Below are 20211 nucleotides of genomic sequence, written 5' to 3'. Positions count from 1 at the left end.
GAGACATTGCTGCCTTGGTGTTGCTATGGAGACAGCAACAGTTTCTAAGACAAAGCCCTTCCTTCCTCCTCCTGGGAAACCTGGTCTTTCTGTGATATTCATCCTGACAGATGCTTTGTGAAAACTGGGCATTTCCAGTACCTTATTCTTCAGGCTCTTCCTCCAAGGAGTGGGTCAGCATTCCCTGTCCCCAATTCTAGTGAAGTCAAAAACAGGTTCAGGGCAGGAGAAGCAGCCTATGCTCAACTCACAAGTCCATTCTCAGTCCCTGTTCACCCCCAGACTTCTTGCCCTGTGTCTCTGTCTTCGAGGCGGGGCACCGATGTCTTACTGAATGAGTGAGCCTCCACATAATCTAAACCCTGAGACATAAGGGACAGAAACCCAGAGCAAGCACCAGACAGCTTCTTCTTCTGCCCAGGACATCGTCTTCCGTGAGTCTTCCAGGAGGAATTGCCCATGACTATTAAGCAAGATGCTGGTTTGGTTTGGGGGCCTCACCCTTGGCGCAACTACTGAGGGGACCAGGCAGTTAGAAGGGCCTCTGGTGGGAGTTTTCACCAGCAGTCAGCCGGGAGTCTAGTTTCAGTTCTTTTCAGAGTAATTCAGAGTTGGAAACTGAGTACGGGTGTAAAGCAAAGTCTAGAATGGGAATTCTGCCTCCCCTTTTACCTCAACAAAGGTGAGAACCTATCACAGGTGGTTCTGAGTGTCGGAGACCCAAAGCAACCCCAGCAGCCCTTGCACTGCCAGGTAAGGCCGAGGAGCCCAGTCCGCCCTCCAGAAGGCCTGTCCTGGGCCTACGCTCAGGCTCCCCGCGGCTCACCTCATGACGAAGTTGTGCCCATCCACATCTGGCCCGTAGCCAGAGCCCCGCAAGTTGCCAGAGTTCCCCACCACGGCACAGCGCCGGCACTGCTGGGGGTCCCGGAAACGGTAGGGGTTCTCGCCCGGTACTATCTGGAACAGCTTCTCCAGCACCTCGTTGGTGTTGTGTGACTTGAACTGGGGCTGCAACATCTGCAGAGGGGAGGGGAAGGGAGAAGGTGTAAGCAGGGAAGGACTCCTGCCTGCCTCCCCTCCCTGCCCTCACCCTCCAGGGTCTAAGCCACACAGGACTCCTAACCAGGCTGTCAGCGAGCAGGAATTTTCTGAGCAGTGAGGACCCTCCCCTCAACAACAGCGAGTCTCCCTTTGAGCCCCTCTGATGCACTGGAGGGGACTCAAGAGTCAAGGCACATTCTCCAGGGACCTGCAGGCAAGTGCCAGGGGCAGAGAAACTTTTTGGGTGGGCTCCTCATGAAGGAAGAGCCCCTGCCTAACTGTCTTCTCAGGGCAGCCCTGGGTCACACAAAGGTCATTTCCAGGTGCAGGATATGTGGAAAGTCCAGCTGAGCTGCAGGGGCTCACTCCCAATTGGCTTACAGGAGGTGCACCAGGAACTCAGCCTGCAGGATGGGGGTGACAGAAGTTGTGTGGGGCAAAGTTCACAGATGCGTGAAGCTGTTCCCTGGGCCCTCCGGAGGAGGCAGAGAGGTATAGAGATTCTTTCAGTGCCAGGGTAGCTGGTATGAAACTGCATGTCCCCCCACCAGTCACCGTGAAAAACCACAAACTGAGGCCCGGGCAGCACTCAGATGCCTACAGGGCCAGGCAGGTGGCACACAGGGATGACGTGGCAGGTGGGACCTATGGCAAACAGGAGGACAGATGACCCACTCGTCAACAAGGGATAAGTTCGGTCAGTTGTTGCTACGTGGGACTGTGAGCTCAGAAGGATCAAATTTTCTAATTTTTCAAGAGGAGCTAAAATGTGGATTTCATGTGAAACATCCTGATTCATAAATGCTGATAACTAACGCAAGTATTTTAAAAAACAGAGTGGGCTGGGCTTGGCCCATGGGCCACCAACCGGTAAGGTCAAAACTAGGGCTTTACAGTGAGTGCCCTGTGGTCTGAGCCGTAATCCCTCAGGTGTGTGGCCGAGCAGGAGGTGCTTGGGGGACAGCCTACATGGAGGAGTGGGGTGGGCCTGCTTCTCTGCCTCCTCTGAGCACAGGACAGACCCCTATGAACAAAGACATGAACCCAGTGCAGAGAGGGAGCTTAGCTCTGAGATGAGAATTCCCAAGTTCAAGGTTAAAGGGGGTGACTGTGGGGCAGGGGAGAAGCAGCTTCTGCTGCGTCTTGGCCAAGGAACATGCTTGGCACTTAGAAAGCACATCCTTGTAGGCAGGAGTCCTGGCTGGCCCACAGGACCCTGTCCAGAGTCCTGTTGTGGCTCTAAGCGGCCACCACTGGGGTGTGGGCCCTGGACCAGCCCTGTGCTCTCTCTGAACTTTGACTTTGCCCATAAAATGAAGGCCGTGACCATAAGCAGCACAGGAGGGCCCTTCAAGGGCTCCAGGCTGTCATAGGAAAGGCCTGTGGGGCTCCTGGTGATCTCTCCACTGTAGACCCTTAGCCGTTCGTAAGATCTGACAGTCTGGGCCAGGAAGCAGGATCTCTAAGTTGTTCTGATAAGCCTGCTCACTTGGGCTCATCCTCACTGCTTCCCTGACTCTGTGTGTGTGTGTGTGTGTGTGTGGGTGGGGAGGAATCTGGATTTCGGGGGGAATCTGGATTTTAGGGGGAAAAAAAGCTGGACTTCCAGGCTTTCTCAAGGGTCAGAAGATCCGTCAGTGAGGAGTCACATCCCTGCAATGTAACAATGCCTGAAGCTCCTTGTGAACGGCAGGCCCTCTCCCTGTTGTCGCGGCCCTCACTCCTCACCTGCTCTCACTTGGACCCCTTCTCTCGTCTGTGGCACCTGCCTGGTCCACAGGCATTTCTGGTCTAAGCTCAGCCCCTACAGGCTCTAGGGAATGTTAGTTCTCTCTCCTTCCAGGCCAAAGCTCACCCTGCCCTTCAGAATCTGTGGTCCCAGGAGACGGCTCTGCTTAAATGGGTCTCCTGCTTTGTCAAGGCTCTGGGGGCCAGAAGACAGATAGCCCAAATCCAAGAGGGGGCTCTAAGAGTGACTCCCAAATGGGGTGGGGGGACAGGTCCCTGGAGAGGAGCAGTAAAGGTAGGCAGGAGAGGCCATGGCTCTCTCACCATCCACCACCTCTGGACATCGGGGGGCAAATCCATGTTTTCTCGGGTCCAGACAGGGGAAATGTTGCTGTCGAAGTGGCTGTCAAACCAGTCGGAGGCACCGGCGTCGCCCATGCAGTGGCGGCAAGCACAGCTCTTGCCAGTGAGCCCCTCCTTGCTGAGGCGCTGCAGACCAGCATAGCCGGGCACCAGCTTCACCCGGTGGGTGCTACCCAGGGTCCCCGAGTCCAGGTAGGGCAGGGCGGCCATGCTGTGGTGGGAGTAGGTGAAGAGCAGGGACATGATGAACACCAGTAGGAAGGCCACGGAAAGGAACCACACCCGCAGGGAGCACTTCATGGTGGGAAGCCCCCAGGGGCTGGACCACCAACCCGGCGGGCAGCCGGGTGTCGCTGCGGCCCCTCCTTTCCCAGCCCACTGGCAAGCCAGCCACAGCCGTAGCCTGCTTGTTCTAGGGCATAAGGGCGTGTGCTGCAGAGGGGACAGCAGCAGGAGTCCCAAGCCACTCCCTCTCTCAAGGTAAGGAGAAAGCACGTGGGCAGGAGGGGCTCCCCTGTCCCTGAGCCACCTGGGCCCCTGATTATGGCTTCATTGGGTCTCTCCGTCACTAGCTAGGCCACAGATGCTCTGCCTCTCCTGCTGCCCTGGCAAGAGGGAGGTCAGTCCATTCCAGCCTTCTAGTCCATTGGGCTTGCTGGCTGCCAGCTCTGGGGGCCCCCCTCTTTGGTGGTTTGAAACAGTCCAGTCTGGAGTAGTCGGGGCCCTTGTGGTTCATGAGCAGACGCCGGGGCAGCCCCTTGTCCCCTGCAGCAGGGAAGCCTTTGAACACCAATCACAACAGCGATCATGTGGGCTTCAAGCAGTCTTGATTCCATGCAAGATGCATCCACCCCTCAGGTGGTCCTTCCGGCCCAACCCCTCTGCCAGGGGAGGGGAACCGGGCCCCCACCCTGAGGGAAGAAACCAGGATGCTCTGTGGGTGTTACAAAACTGCTGTAGAGACCAAGATCCTCCTTGCGTTAGGTTCTGCTCTTCTGCCTCCCATCCAAGGTACAGGTCCCTTCTCCGGATCGGCACACCCTAGCTGCAGTTTCGTAAGGGTTGGTAGAGCTTCTGCTGTGATGGAGCCCTCTGGGGCCTGGGCGCAGCTGCGGCTCAGCAGGGTGCTGTTTTGAACGCAGTCTGGGTCAGCAGAGCATGTGCCAAGCTCCCAGCCGGGGCCCAGGCCTCCTTCCCGGTGCTGCTGGCCCGGACTCAGAGGCCGCTCTGCCCATCCCTGCTCCCCAGAGGCCAGCTGTCCTGCCGCCTTGCTGTTAGCTCCTGCTAGCAGTAATCCCCTGGCAGGTTCCCCTCACTTGTCAGGCGCCAGGCTGCCTCAGCATGACCCTGAAATGGCAGAGAGGAAAAGTAATATGCAGATAAAATTGCACACAGGCACACACGTTCTCCTCCAGGTCTGCCCCCAAGTCCCAGAGGGGACAGAGCTGGCTGAAGAGGCAATGCCCACATAACCAAACAGTGCACAGAAGAGAGGGCTCTCGCCTCTCTCCACAGACAGCATTGTTCTCCTAACTTGGGGCCTCAGGGGATGAGATCAGCCCACCATCCTCACTCGCCGGCCAGAAGGTAAGAACAGAAAGTGATTTCTCTAGAGTCACCTGCCAGATCACTGCAAGAACCAGGCTCAGAAGGTCCCTGTTCCAGTTTCCCTACAGGCCCCCACCGGACACTCACCTTGGCCCTCCTCAGCTCCCTGCCTGTTTCCTGTAAGGAAACAGTCCTTTTATTTCCTTGTGGCTTGCAGAACAAATATATAATAAACTCTGAATAGAATATTTTAAAAAAACAAAAAAGAAAAGTTCAGGTATGCGAAGTACTTCCAGGTAAAACTTAGCCGAAAACTATCCCGGAGAAGATCTCAGGGATATGAGGTCATGGCTCCCACCCCGGTGCTCTGGTGCCCCCAATGCCTGTGAGAAGGCCCTCTCAGTGAAACAGGGGGCTGGGCCTGGCTGTGAAGTCTCCCCTCTTCCCTCTCAAGGGCGAATCATAGATGAGGCATTCCTGGGTTAGCTCAGTGAAGCGCTAGCAATCCTTCCAGCTCTGGTGTCAGGGAGGGAACAGGACTGTCCAGACCCAGGGGTGCCAGGCTCAGCACCATCACCACCCAGCCCACCCTCGGGGCTCTGTCTCCCTCTGTAGGTCTGGGATTAAATGAATGCCAGGGTCCCTGGGGGCACCGCCAGCCTGAGGCCCTGTGCTGCTCTGGCTGACAAGAGCAGGCAGAAAAGGCTACTTGCCAGTGGTCTGGGGCTCAGCCGTGAGGAAAGAAGCTGGGACAAGGGTCAAGGACAACACTGAGTGGGGCCTCTGGGCCCTGGCCCCAACACCACGAGGGTTACTTATTCCTGGCTGCCTGCCTCTCCCCACCAGCTCCTGTCCAAATGTGGCTAGCCCAGTTGTGGCCTGAGCCCTGGGCTTCGTGCCCCTCACTGAAGGCTCCAGCCCCAGCCAGCCCTTCCAGGGTCCTCTGGCTGCTGCCTGCAGCTGCAGAGAAGGACTCTCCAACTCTCGTGTTCAAGAACCTCAGCTGCCCCTTCACGACAGTTCACATTTCTGGGGTCAAGCCAAACCACAAAGCCATCAGGGAATGGAACAAGCATGTCCCAACAAGGACTGCGTCATTCGGGGAAAGGGGCAGACTATGCTGACAGAAGTGAAGGCTGTGACATCAAGAATGGAGGTGGGATGTGAGTCCAGACCTACCTGGTTCAAAGTCTGTGACTGGCCAGGGCACAGAAGGAGGCCCGAGAGCCTCTCTGAACTACCCAGAGGCTCAGGGGTAAGAGACAAGATACAGAAGCTGGCTTCCCTTCCCAGGGTCAAGAGTGAAGCTTCACCCACATGCCTCACCCAGGGCCCCCGGCTCTCATCCACGGGGGCTCCAGCAGCACTGGCTGTGGTGTGCCCCTTCCAACTCTACACTGCCATTTGGCAGGCCAGACTCCAGGCAGGACGTTTGGCTGAATGGTCTGTAGATAGGAAGCCAGGTCACTGCCTCTTCCCGTTTCCCTCTGTCTATCCCCACGCCCAACAGCTAAGAGAACTTGGTTCTGCAGGGTCCTGCTCCCAGCATCCCATGACCTGAGGAGGGCCAGCTGTGAGACAAGTGGCCCCAAGGGGCAGTGACTTTCCAGGCTGAGCAAAGAATGGGGGCCGAGAGGCCTCGCCGGGGTGACCTGGTTTCTGGTAGGCAGCCCACAGTGGCCACTGTAGGCAGGGGCTAGGCAGGAGCTGGCCCAGGGGCCTCCAAAGGAAATGTCCCTCATCAGCGATATCACAGGAGGCACCTGAGGTAACTGCCTGCCTCGTTGGGGACAGGAAAAGCCCTGGTTTCCAACAATGTGTTTGGAAAAGAGCACAGGAGAGTAGCCCGCAAAAGCCCCGGCTTTGGGAACCCCATGGCTGGGCTGCTCCTGGGAGCTCGAGCTGCCCAACTTGCACTGAATGCAGCTGGAGGCGCAGGGTTGTTGCTAAACTGGGACTAGAAAAGATCAGAGGTCCCCAGACATGCATTAGAAACAGTAGAGGTCGCCTGCTGCTGGCCCTTCCGAAGTGCTTTCACAGGTCTTTTCTCGGGGAAAGCCCATCCCTCCAGGTGCCCGAGGCCTAATTCTGGTTTCTCCCCTTCACAGCCGCTCTGACCATTCCCGTTAAGTCCACGCACAAACCACAATACAAAAGAGTTGGGACGGGGTGGGGGGGGGCGGGGCTGCACACTTTGGCATCAGTCCTCACCTCTGCTGCCCAAAAAGGAAAGCAGGCCAGCCTTTCTGAGGCCACCTGGGGCCGCCCGGCTGCTAAGGCTCCTTTATTCATCCAATAGGCACTTGAGGGGCTGGCCCACCGGGGGTGGGGGGGTGGGGGGGGGCGCGGAGCGGGGTAGGACACACCATGCTCCCTTCATGGTACTTCTGGTCTTTTTTTGTTTGTTTTTCATTGTTTATTAGTTTTATTGACAAAGCTTATAGGAACAAATGAAATATCTAAAACCAAAAGCCCATTTTTAGGTCTCATTTAGTTTATTCCATTCATTTGTGTCAAGCGTACCTCTTCCTAATGTCTTAACAACTTTAGCAAGAAACAAGTCAAAACTGTGAAAATACCTGTTAACAGTCAACATGTTTTTACATATTTCTGTTCCATGATGGAAAGATATTTTTGTTTTAAACACCCAATTGGTTTATCCAAGATGGTTACAAAGTGCTAGCACAGGGAGACTGCAGGGAGCCGTGAGTGTGAGCACGGAATGCAAAGGACATTGGGAGGGACAAGCCTGACCTGCTGAGAACAGCAAGCGGGGAGGGCGCCCAGAGGAAGAGGCCAGGCCACAGAGGGCTTTGAAAGGATTAGGATTTATTATGAATCTGATGGAAGGGTTTTCTGAGGGAAGAAGTGTCATTGCCTGACGTATATTTTAAAATGCACCCTCGGAACAAATGTTTTGAAACCAGCAGTACTAAGACTTTGGAAAGGATGTGGAGTATTGAGAACACTCATGCACTCACCAGTGGTGGGGAAATAAGTGAACGCAATGCTTTGGGAGATACTTAGGCATTACCTAATAAAGATGGACATGAGTATATCCTAGTAGTGTGTGTTTTTTTTTAAGAGGAATTAAAAATCATCTTTCTCACAGAAAATGTGGCGACATTTTGTGTGGCAACTGGAAAGCTCCCCCTGTCATCCTAGGCTAATTTGTTTTAAGACTTCCCATGTGTATAAACTTCCTCCCATTGTAATTCTCCGAAGGTCTGGGTGGGAACGAATGGATTCTCACCCAAAGGCTGAACAGTTAAGAACTGCCGAGTTGTGATTCTACGACAGCCTGTGAGCTCAGCCTGCTTGTCATACTGAGCAGGCTTAAAGTGCAAGTTGAACCCTGACAACAGGTTTAACATGTTGTTTCATTTCCCCCGCAAATTTTACCCCTACATGGGACAGTATTTCCCAATTATGTTTAATTAGTATATTTTTCCAGTATTGTTACTTTCCAAAAACGTTATTTTTCCAGTGACGTTTAATTAGTATATACGATGCAGGAATCTCTCCATGCAAAGCTTGGTGAATTCTCACTTATGCACACGTCTGTGTAACACACGGAGCACTTCCCTCGTTGCCCCAGAAAGTTCCCGTGCTCCTCTCCAGTCAGCGCCCACTCCCCGCTGCTTTTCCGAGTACTGTCCCCACAGACTAGATCCTCCTGCTCCTGAACCCCCCCGAAACACACACTGTGTCTGTTTACTCTAGCATCTGGCCTCTCCAGTGTTTTAGAGATTCCTCCGCTAGTTTGCGTGTCAGAGTTTGTCCTCCTCCGTGTCTGGACATGTCAACCGCTTCCAGCTTCTGGTTATGAGGCATAAAACTGCCATGAGCTTCCTGTACAAGCCCTTTTGTGGGCACTCCCCCTCCCGGCTCTTGGGCAAACATCTGGGAGTACAGTTATTAGATCACACAGTAGGTGTATGTTTTAACTTTACTAGAAATTACTGTCTCGTTTCTCAAGTGGTCATAGCATTTTACATTTCCATTAGTACTGTACGAGCGTTCCACTGGTTCCTTGCCTCGATACTGTCTCTTTTTAATCTTAGGCATCCCGGTGGGAGTATAGTAACCCCGGGTATTTTTACCACAGGTACATACGAACACGTGCACACAGACACAAAGGAACGCTCGCAACAGTACTGGGTAATGCCTGAAAACCACAAACAAGCAACATGTCCAACAGGATGGAACGGATACATTGTAGTATGTTCCTGTCATATAATAAAAATGGATGAAGTCCAGTTTTAGACACCAACAGGAATATGACCAAAAAACTACCATGTTGAGCAAAAACAATAACTCATGGATAAATGCCTAAAAAAAATAGGAGTTTGTGAAAAGTTCAAAAGTACCCAAAGACAAGAAACTGTTTAGGCTTCTATACGTAGATGATAAAACAATAGATAAAATCAAGGAAACAAAGCCAATTTCAGGAAATTCCTCTGATAGGGAAGGCAGATAAAATCAAGGAGGGGCCCACAGAGGCTTGGAAAGTATTGGGTAATGTATTACTCTTAATCTGCATGGTGGGTACAGACTAATTTTTATTCTTTAAAGAGTATATACACCTGGCCAGGTTGCTCAGTTGGTTAGAGGGTCATCCCTATACTCCAAGGTTGCAGGTTCGATCCCCGGTCAGGGCACATACAAGATTCAACCAATGAGTGTAGAAATAAGTGGAACAACAAAATGATCTCACTCTCTCTCCCTTTCTCTCTAAAAAATCTATCAAAAAAGAGCATATGTATGATATGTAACATGTTAAATGTGTATTTCATAATAAAATCTGACTTTTTAAAATATTAAAACATTTTTTTACTAAAAGATCAACTGTGGCTGCTGTGGGAGCCTAGCACGGAGACCAGAGAGGAGCGCCTGTAGCATCCCAGGCAGTGCCGGTGGTGAGAAGTGGCGGGATGCATTCTGCAGGATTTAACCGATGGGCTGGAATCAGGTGGCAGTGGGGGAGGAAGACCCTGATCAGGGTGACACAGAGGCTTGTGACCTGAGCAACCTGGTGGCTGGGGCGGCATTCACCGATACAGAAAAAGGCAAGAAGGGAATAGGCTCGAGTGGGAAAAAGCAAGAGTTCTGTTTGTGGCTTATTAAATTTGAGATGCTCTTTAGACATCCGTGTGAAAACCGCAAGAGGAAATTGAACACACATATCTGAAGCTCACGATGAGGCCAGAGCTGGAGGGATGCGTTTGAGAGTCATGAGAGTTTATTTTTAAAACGACAGGACGAGGAGAAATCATCTAGGGAGGGCCTGACATAGATAAGCGAAGGTGGCCCAGGAGAGAGCACTGGGGCACTCCAAGGTCTAGAAGAGGCCAGTAGAGAGACAGGAAAAAAATGGCCAGTGAGGCAGAGGGAAATCGGTCCTGTGTCTACGAAGCCAAGAGAAGAAAGTGTTTCAAGAACGAAGGAGAATTCACTGTGTCAAATTTTTTTGAAAAAGTGAGTACAATGTGACTGAGAATTCTGTGGCCACCATTCTGTGGCCAGATAGAGTCAGCAGTGACCTTCACAATTGGGGACCGAGAGCAGGGTAGGGTGAAGACCTGGCTGGCTGTGCAATGGCCAAAAGCAGATGAAATGATGCACGAGATCATTCACTATCAGGGAAATACAAACTAAGAGCACAATCAGATATCACCTCCCAGCCACTAGGACGGCTGTAACGAAAAAAGATATTAACGAGTGTTAGTAAGGAGTGCTCAGACATTGCTGGTGGGATTACAAAATGGTGCAGCCACTTTGGCAAACAGTCTGGCAGTTCCTCGCAAGGTTAAACACAGCCGTGGCTGGCATAGCTCAGTGGACTGGGCGCTGGCCTGCGAACCAAGGTGTCATGGTTCGATTCCCAGTCAGAGCACATGCCTGGGTTGCAGGCCAGATCCCAGTAGAGGGTGTGCAAGAGGCAACCACACACTGATGTTTCTCTCCCTCTTGTTCTCCTTCCCTTTAAAAATAAATAAATAAAAAAGTTTTTTAAAAAAGGTTAAACATAATTACCATATAACTCAGCAATTCTGCTCCCAGGTATATACCCAAGAGAACGAAAACACATGTCCACGCAAAACTTGTACACAAATGGTTATAAACAACATCATATTAGCTCCAACGTGGAAACAACCCAAAGTCCCATCGCCGGGTGAACTAACAAGGTGTGCTCTGCCCACCCGACGGAACCTTACTCAGCCATAGCAAGGAAGGCCACACACGGTGACATGGATGACCCTTAAAAACACTGTGCTAAGTAAAAGGAGATCATCGTAAAAGAATGCACGATAGGGTTCCATTTACAGGAAGTGTCCAGCAGAGGCAAATCTATAAAGTAGATTAGTGGTTGCCTAGCGCTGGGGGTTGGGGGAAGTGCAGAGTGTTTGCAAATAGGTAGGCAGTTTCCTTCCGGGGTAATGCAATGTTCTAAAATTGTGGTGAAGGTTGCACAAGCACGTGAACAGACTAAAAACCACTGAATTGTACACCTGAAATGGGTGAACTGCACGATATGTGAATTCTACTTCAATAAAGATGTTACCAAAGGAAAGGGAGCGGGATCAAGTGGAATGAATGGAGGTTAAGCTGGGAAATATTACAGAATGTTTGGAGGGGGAAAAGTTACTGCTGCATGCGAAGGAAAGAATAATTGAGAAGCAAAGGCCTTGAGTAGCAAAGGGGCGGGAGCCAGTGCCTACACGGACGGGGCCTACCTGGGAAACAGCAAACACAGCAGAGCACGGGGCAGCGGCACAGGGGGTGATGCATTTGGTGGCAGGAAAATGAGAAGGGTCTTTTTATTGTTGAGGCTGCAGATTTACAGAGATCTGCTGTGAAACAGTCCACTAAGAGAGAAAAGTAACAAGGAAAATGTAGTGGGTGGCAAGGCAACGCTGTGGTCTTCCGAGGTTTGTGGTCACAGGTTAAGCAAATCTGGTGAGGCCGTTTTAACCACAAACGTCCCCTGAATGGTTGGACAAGCGTGAAATACTGAGACAGAACAGAGGAACTGATGACCAGAATCCAGAAGGTCAGGGGCAGCAAAGGCTCTGAAGAATGGATAATTTCCCTCCTTCTAGGGCCTTCTGCCAATCAGGGGATGCATGCCTGAGCAGGAACCAATGGAAGCTAAGAGCCCTAGCCAGGTCACAGGTAAAGGAGAGGAGAAGCAGGCCTATGGGACTGAGCAGCAATGGCCGTCCCCAAAAAGAATAGGCTAGGGCGGTTTTAGAGCCATTCTCCGGTCAGTTCCCAGGAGACAAGCCATCAAATTAACCTAATGGAGCACAGGATAGCACAGCCTCAGACCAGTGCAGCTGAACACAATCTTCTTGGCAGGCAGAGAAAAGAAATGTCAAAATAAGGCGCACAGGATGCGGGGAAGGGGGTTGCTTAAATCTGAAAGGGATGGGGAGAAGGAAAAAAAACAGCCCAAGAGACTGATGAAGGCCACCCTCTTTCCACCCACTGACATGGAGCCTGAGGACATGTCCCAGAGCCACACTGTAAATCCTTCAAACCACAGATTATCGCTCCCACTGCATGATTTGGTATTCGTGAAAGTCCCAAGACAAGCTGCATGAGGTCAGCCAGGCAGGAAGTGACGTAGCTTTAACACCACTCCAGGTCTGATGGTTCCAAGGCCAGTGCTCCTTCCACGAGCATCTACTGCCTTCCAGAAGGGTTTCCTGTGCCCCAGATCCCTAGCAGCCCAGCAACTCCCAGACTCCTGGGTGAGCCAAAAGCAGAGGGCAGAAGGTGCCCTTGGGGGAAAAGGGCCGTGTCAGTCATTATCTTGAGGAAAACACCTGACAACCTCTCCCTCACGTCTCAAACCCAGTGAGGCATATCCTTGAAGTGGCTGAGAACTGGTTGCACCCCCTCCACGTGCTTAGCTAACTGGAGTCCTGGAACAGCAGCGTCCTGGCCGCAGCCTCTACCACAGACCCTCATAGTTACCCCAGTGACTCGGGCCTCCCTGTCCCCCAGTTAAATCCCCTCGGGCAACCTCTGCCTATTGAGTCCCTGCCTTTCTGCAGGAGACCTCACCTTGATCTGCCATCCAGTCTGAGATCTCAGCTCTGGTACTTCTGATGCTGCCTACTCACCAGCCAGGAAACCAGAAAGCAAGAGCTGACAATGTCTTCCAAATCTACAATGGTCCCTCTGGCTAACTTTCAATGAAGTCCTAGAGAAATAAGTAGTTATTGCCAGAGAATCAGTGGTGTGCCCTAGGAAATAGGCTGTGAGGGGAGGAATGCTAGGCTCTGAGGGACTAGTAGGGGCTGGCCCAAGGGAAGAACTAAGATGTGGGGCCGCCACTCTTCCACCCCGGCTCCCTCAAGGAGTCCCAGTGTGGTTGTTTGTGTGCAGGCACGTGCTAGGCAGACAAGGCCAGGCAAAAACAGTCGGGGATAGAGGACAAAATGGGGCAAAGAACAGAAAGTCAGTTAAAGAACAGCACCGTCTGCGAAGGCGGCCAGGGTGGCTCCTGCTAAGTCTCTGTGTCCTGCCGACTGGGTCTGTCTAGGCTACAGGCGATTTCTTACTTGCTTTTTACCCAATCTGATAGTTTTTCTAAAATGTGCACATAAGCCAATGCACTTATTATGTATTTGGGCTCCTGTTACTACCTTACTTTGTTTTCTTTTCATTAATTTTTCTGTAGGATTTTTTTCCCCTGGCAATCCAATACTCTCCCCTTCCTACCACTTTTCCCCCTTCCTGTCTTGGAAATGATACTTCTCTTCTTTTAGTGGTTGTCTTAAATTGTTAGCATACACGTACGTACATTTTTTTAAAGACTAGTTTTCGGCAGCGCTATTCTCTTGACCAGGCAGACACTTGGTGTGATTTAACAATGAAATTCTCTACTTTACTCTACCTTACTCTTCCTTGACAATGTGGTCAACAATTTATTTTTCTTTATAAATTAAAAACCAAATTAGACACTGGATTTTTGTTCATGTGTTTTGCCATCTGTGGCAGATGCTGTTGGTTGCCTACCACCAGCTACTCCCCCTTCTTTCCTGCCAACAGAATCCTGATTTTGTTCAGACAGCAGAGAACCCAGTCCCAGGAGATGGGGCAAGCCTGCTCAAAGCTAACCACAGTAAGCCTGTTCCCTTTTACCAGGAATTGCTCTAGGGGGGGACCAGCTCAGGCCAATGAGACATAAGGGGATGTCTGCTGGGGCCTTCTTAGAAAGATTCTCCTAGAAAAAGAGGCACCTTAGACAGGGTCCTTTCTTCCAGCATCTCCCTGCTTGGGGGACTATGAGGCGATGATATGATGCCTGGAGCAGCAGCAGCCATTTCACAACCACGAGGAGGCAGATCTTACACCCTGAGGATGGCAGAGCAGAATGGTAGAATGATTTGGACTCCTTCATGCCAGTACTGGACCACTGCCCCAGCCCTGGAACTTCTCATTATAAGCTGGTTAAATATTTTTTAGAGTTTAAGTCACTGTGGGTTATTCTACTAATAGCAGAAAGCATCCTGATATATTATCAATAGTTAATTAAATTTGCCAATATGTCAGTTTCTGTGTCCAGTATTAGTGCTAGGAACCTGCTCCTTCTCCCTGATTTTTCTTCCTACTGAAGTATACCTTTAGCAGTTCTTTTAGCAAGGGTTTGTGGGTGATAAAGCTGTCTTAGTATGTCAAGAAATACCTTTCTTTTACCTCTTTCTTGACTGATAGCTGGATATAGAATTCCAGCTTCCCTGATGCTCCTCTATCATCTTGGGGCATCCAGTGTTGATGAGATGTCTGTCAGCCTGTCAGCCGGCTGAATTCTTTTTCTTCTCTGGTAGTTTTCAATGTTTTCTCTTTATTTTCATCTGCAGTTTCGCTATTTCGCGTCCAGGTATCTATTCTGTTTGGCATTCATGCTGTTTCTTCAGTTCTGGAACTCCTACTGGACACAGGCTGAAGCCTGTCAACCTGCACTCCGTGTCTACGCTGCATCCTGGACAGACTCCTCAGTATCGGCTCCCGATTCATGACTTCCCTGTGTCCAGGAGAGCTCTACCTATTCTTCCAGATTCAAAGGACACTGTGTTTCACTGCCAGAACTTTGTATTGAAAATTTTCATACTCATATATTCTTGTTTTTCGTTCATACTTTCTCTCTAATGAATTGCATGTTTCCTTATCTCTTTGAGGATCCTAAACCTAATTTATGTGAAAGACTTTTCCGATCGTTATTTTCATTTTTTCTGGGGTAAATTTTTGATTTTTTCTTTTTTTCGCATTAGTGTTTCTGCACTTCAGTGCGCAAGCTCATCTTTGATCTGATATTTTACTTTTCTCTCCCCGTGGAAGGGTTCTCACCTTTGCTTCCCCAGGGCCTTTGGGTCTCCCAATCTAGAATAACATCTCACAGCAGCAGCTCGGCTTGCATCCAGGCTGTGAGGACCCCAGCGAAGGGCTGGAAGCAACTTTTTTCCAGCCTATTTTCCCAGCCCCGGGTCCAGCAGTGGACGAGCTCTAATTCCATGCTTCATGCGCAGCACTTTATAGCTGTTACCCCAGATTCCCGGCTACTTCTGCCTGCTTGCAGACTCAGACCAGTGGGCCTGCAGCTTCAGCCCTGACCTCTTCTTTGTGTTCCTGTCCCATTTTTCATCAAAGATGTTTATCATGTTGTGTGGGGGGAGGGGGGATGCCTAACTATATGTTTAGAATTTTATCTCTTTATGTATGGCTGCTATGTGTTTAGAGTATAGATTTTACAGTGCCATCTTGACGGGATGAGTTGGATTAAACCGTTTGTCCCGGGGAACAAGGGATCCCTGCCAGGACGGTCTCCGGGGAAGGCATATCAAACCATCTCCAATGAGATTCACAGAACTCTAGCCAGCACACTGAAGGAAGCAGACTGTGATAGCCTGGGGTAAGCTGATCAAAAGCCCCAATTAAAACTGCTCTGCCACCCCCACCCCTCCCTTCATTTCAGTCCACAGTGGGATGAGGGCAGGCCTTAACTGGGGAAGGCCACCCCAGCCTCCAGCCCCTCTTCCACGCCACTTTACCCTTTCACAGGGAAAAATGTATCTTGGCCACATGGACAGCCTTGATGAAAGGCCCAGCTGACTCTCTTCCCGTCCCCAACCTGCCTGCAGCAGGCCCAGCCTTTAGTGTCCATTACATCTGAAGAGGAATGGGATCAGGAGCCAAATTCTAGTCCAGGCTGTCACCAGGCAACAAGCCGTTTTTCCTCCCAGGCCAGGATTTTTTAACAATTGGAAAACCTCCGCCCTCTTCCTCTACGATCATCTCCCACCTGCTCCTGCCGACCAGCACTCTGACTTCCAAGTCTCTGCGATCTACCTTCTGGACCCGGGCCTTCCTTGTTGGAGCTGCTGAGGGACCCCGAAGGTTCTGCCCTCAGCCCTCTCCTTCTTTGCTTCTCTACTATGCACCACCCAATTCAAATCTAACAGCCTGCCCTTCGACCCTGGGTTCTGGACCTACTTTCTCAACTGCCTCTTTAGCTTGTCCATACAGCACTTCAGACATGTACTCACCATCTTCCTGCACTCAGAAGCATACCAGATGGGACGGGCTACCCTTATTTACGGGGCCAAGGTCAGACTCCTTAACACTTGTATCCAGAGATCGCCACATCAGGCCACCCTCCTAAGCCTCATCTCTCACAATACCCTACCTACCCTCTAAGGGTTATAAACTCGTTTGGACCATGGGCTAAATCTGGCCCATATACACAGGGTACAGCAGAAGTAACGCCTGCTTAAGTGTGGTTGGTGGGGTAATAATACGGGTGTAATAATTTATAGTTTTGATTTGAACATTTCACTTAAAATGCCATATGGTGTGCTTGAGTGTGATATTGTTATTTTACAGCATTATATGCTTATGATTTCATAATAAAAATAAGGGGTGTTCTTTGTGCCAGACCCTGTACTCTGATCCGACACGGAACCTAAAAAGACGTGTCTATCTCCTTCACTTAAAATACAAACTAAGTGCAGAGATCACGTTATTTGTAATTCATCGCTTCCTGTCACTGTGGGACCTAACACTGGCCTACCTACGCTAAGCATCAAAACAGATTTGTCCCACTACCCTCTCTACATAACCCCAGGGTTATAAGAACAAGAAATAATGGCAATGAAAAAATGCTTTGAAGCCATTTTTGTAAATCATTATGCAAGTGTGCAGATGCAAGCGATAATTACACTTTGCCCCCACTCTCCCAGCTCTGACATTCTAGAAGTGAGAGCTTTCTCTGACTGCTCGTGGACTGCCAAGAAACACGCCAACTCTGGTAGAACCCGATGTAACAAATTGGAGGCAGTGGGAAAGGTATGTGTGTAAAAGTGATGGAAGTTGTCTGGGCCATAGGAACGGCCGAAGTGCCCCACTCTCAGTATTCCGTCAGCAGGGGCTGCTTACGTGGTCTCCCTCTGGATGGTCCCCCGGGCACCGCAGGCCTCCCTGCTCAGGACTTGTCAGATCTCACATCTGTTCACCCCAGCTCACAGCCCCCTTCCAGGAAAGCCTCCCCAAAGAAGGAAGTGCCTAGAAAACTTGAATTCACATATTGGCACTGCCACTTGCCAGCTGTTAACTATTTAACCTCTCTGATCTGTGTCCCTATCTGTGAAATGGGAATATCACCCCTCTCGGAGGATTTCTGTAAGGATGAGAAGCATAAAGATCCTAGCTCAGTGTCTATACTCCAGGTTTTTGCATGTTAAGAACCACAGTTTCTGCCCTGGTGTGGCTCAGTGGATTGAGTGCCGGCCTGAGAACCAAAGGGTCACCGGTTCGATTCCCAGTCAGGGCACATGCCTGGGTTGAGGGCCAGGTCCTCAGTACAGGGTGTTCAAGAGGCAACCACACATTGATGTTTCTCTCCCTCTCTTTCTCTCTCCCTTTCCCATTCTCTAAATATAAATAAATAAAATCTTAAAAAAACAAAAAACAACTTGTTAGTCCCAGCTCCAGCTTGGGCAACTCTTGTGGGCTGGAGTCCCATGACCATGAATAGGCATCATGGGTTCCTCAGCACCCATAACCCCACCCCAGCCTCCCCAGAACAGCGCTGCCAGGGTCTTGCTGCAGAGCCCCTTTCCCAGCTAACCACAGGCAGTGCCTCTCCCTTCCCTGCAGCGGCAGGTAGCAGCTTCCAGGTAGGTGTGGTGTACAGCACAGACCTGAGGTTCCAGCATCAGCTCTGTCCCAGGGACCCTTACCCCGAGGCTGCACAGAAAGGAGTGCCACGTCCATCCTGTGGCAGGGCTGGTAGGTCACACAGCCTGTCACCTCATCGGACTACAGAGTTTGTGTGCCATAGTTTGGTGGCAAGAGTCTAGAAAAGACAGTTAATAAGGGGTTTCTCCACAGGGTCGAAAGCCTCAGACATTAAGAGAAGCAGGTAGAAAATCCTGAAGGTAGGAGACTGGGAAACAAATCTAAATTTCTTTAGAGACTTTTACTTATTTGTTTTTAATTGTATTTATTTCCAGAGAGAGGGTAAGGGAAGGATAAAAAGAGGGAAAGAAACATCAATGTGCAGTTGCCTCTTGTGCGCCCCCAACTGGGGTCCTGGCCCACAACCCAGGCATGTGCCCTGGCTAGGAATGGAACTGGTGACCCTTTGGTTTGCAGGCCAGCACCCAATCCACCGAGCCACACCAGCCAGGGCTTTTTGGGGACTTTTAAAGAAAGGAGGGAGTGGGGTAAGGGAATGGTGGCCCAGGGCAAGCCAGAGGGGAGTCTGGAAAGCTAGGGGTTTAAACTTTATTGCCCAGCTCTGCCTCCCAAGGTTAGGGACCGAGGGTGCTAACAGTCTGCTCTAATTCCCTTGGAAGATAAGGTTAGAGCACCAGGTGGCTCAGCTATCCACCGCCTTTATGATTCAGATCACACTCTTAAAGCAGGCAGAGAAGATGCCCAGCCCTCCTTTTCCTCTGCCCTCATCTGGATGTCTGGGCTATGATCTGAATCTCAAAAGAAGAATGAGAAGGCATTCCTTCAGCAACTACTTATTGCCACCCCAGAGCAGCAGACAGCATGGGGGGAACCCCAGGCCCCTCCCTCCTTGTGTGTAGCTACATCACTACCCTTTAGCAGAATCCTTCTTTCCAGGGCTTTGAAGCTCCTGCTGTTTTGAGGACTCTCCCAAGCCCCTCCAGGCTTCCCACCACCCAGGGGTCCCCCAGGAGGGCTGCCCTCCCAAGGGTATCAGGGGGCAGCTAACCTCAGAGACGGGCATCCCAGGTCCCATCTGTGGGCCTTGCCTTCTAAAGAGATAGGGGCTGGTGACAGGACTCCATGGCCTATCCCAGAGGCCAGCAGATGGGCTCAGCCAGCCAGAGCACTAGTGAAGGGCAAAGCCGAGGGCTTCAAGAAGAGGGGAGTCAATCCTCGACTTACAGCGCCCCTTGGGAAAAAGGATCGTGGTACCCGTCAAACTCACTCTTACCAAAGGGAACTCTCTTTGCTCTTCTCAGAGCAGAGTTAACCCATGGGTTAATCCCATCCTCCCCAACACTGGCCCCCCAAACACACACACCCCCTCCCCTGCAGCGGGAGGACCAGAGTGGGTCTAAGAGAATGTTTAGAAGAGAGTGTCATTCCACCACCCTGCTTGGAAGGGGGTTAAAAGAGAAGTGAACGGTTTTTCCAGGTAACCTTCAGCCCTCTCACCCCCAACAAATACACCCACATGGCAGGGACTCAGCCTGTGAAAACACAGCCCAGCTCACCCAGACGGCTCCCTAGAACACGCAGGGCAAGGCACACACACTGAGGAGGAAGCTCCAGGGCCTGGAGGCAAAGGGCAAATGCCATACAAGACAGCAGACAGGGGCAGGGCTCCCCCTTCCCCCCCAACTCCCAACAGCCCTCTTTCTCCCAGGCCTTGGAGAGCAACACCAGGCATTCCCAAATCTGATCACTCCTGCCCTCACCTGGGGTAAAGGAACAGGACTGGTGTTTCTGCTTTCCACCACCGCCCTCTCTTGCCCCTTCCAAGCCTGGACCGTGACAAGGGGCTCTGCACTGGGTTCCATTCCCTCTACCTGTCAGCACTGGAAGTTTGGCCACCCTGAAGGAAGCTAGGGCCTGCTAGGTCCCAGCAGGGGCTGACGGAGAAGGGCTGAGCTAGGGTACATGCAAGTCCTCCCAACACACACCTAGGGAAGGGAGAAGTTATGCTTCTAGATTACAGACCAGTCTCTGTGGCTCAAAACTCTAGCCAGGCCTTAGCCCAGGCCCAGAGTGAAGGACTCAACCTAAAACTCTAGCATCTACCCTCTGTGGGAAGGGAAGATAGGGAGGCATGTCGGGGGAGAGGTCATAACTCAACCCCCAGAACTGTGAAGTACAAGAAAGAGGCCCCGGAAGCAAGGTGACCGATGGCCTCACTGGCAGGGAGGCTGCAGGGCTGGGGTCAAAACCTAGAATGGGCTTGGCCCAAAGTTCCGACACAGGACAAGCTCCAGCCCCGAGAGTGCTGACAGAGCCTCT

General features: G+C 51.2%; 1 protein-coding gene across 3 annotated transcripts in view; it reads right to left on the bottom strand.

Moving 5' to 3' along the window:
* The window catches only part of ST3GAL2 (ST3 beta-galactoside alpha-2,3-sialyltransferase 2), a 42331-nt gene that overhangs the window by 7897 nt on the left and 14223 nt on the right, over positions 1 to 20211 (bottom strand). For 2 of the 3 annotated variants that reach the window (XM_053915215.2, XM_024556092.4), the window contains exons 2-3: positions 3097 to 4482; positions 827 to 1020 (exon numbers count right to left, since the gene is read on the bottom strand). In XM_053915215.2, coding sequence (XP_053771190.1) covers positions 827 to 1020; positions 3097 to 3435 — 533 coding nt within the window. In that variant the 5' untranslated portion in view covers positions 3436 to 4482. Of the gene's footprint in view, positions 1 to 826; positions 1021 to 3096; positions 4483 to 4830; positions 4861 to 20211 lie in introns of all 3 variants that reach the window. The other variant, XM_053915216.2, reaches the window with a different exon arrangement.

The sequence above is a fragment of the Desmodus rotundus genome, chromosome 12 (genome assembly GCF_022682495.2).
Source record: "Desmodus rotundus isolate HL8 chromosome 12, HLdesRot8A.1, whole genome shotgun sequence".
Taxonomy (NCBI): Eukaryota; Metazoa; Chordata; class Mammalia; order Chiroptera; family Phyllostomidae; genus Desmodus; species Desmodus rotundus.
Note: the sequence above shows the minus strand (reverse complement) of the source record. Positions and strands in the feature narration are given on the sequence as shown.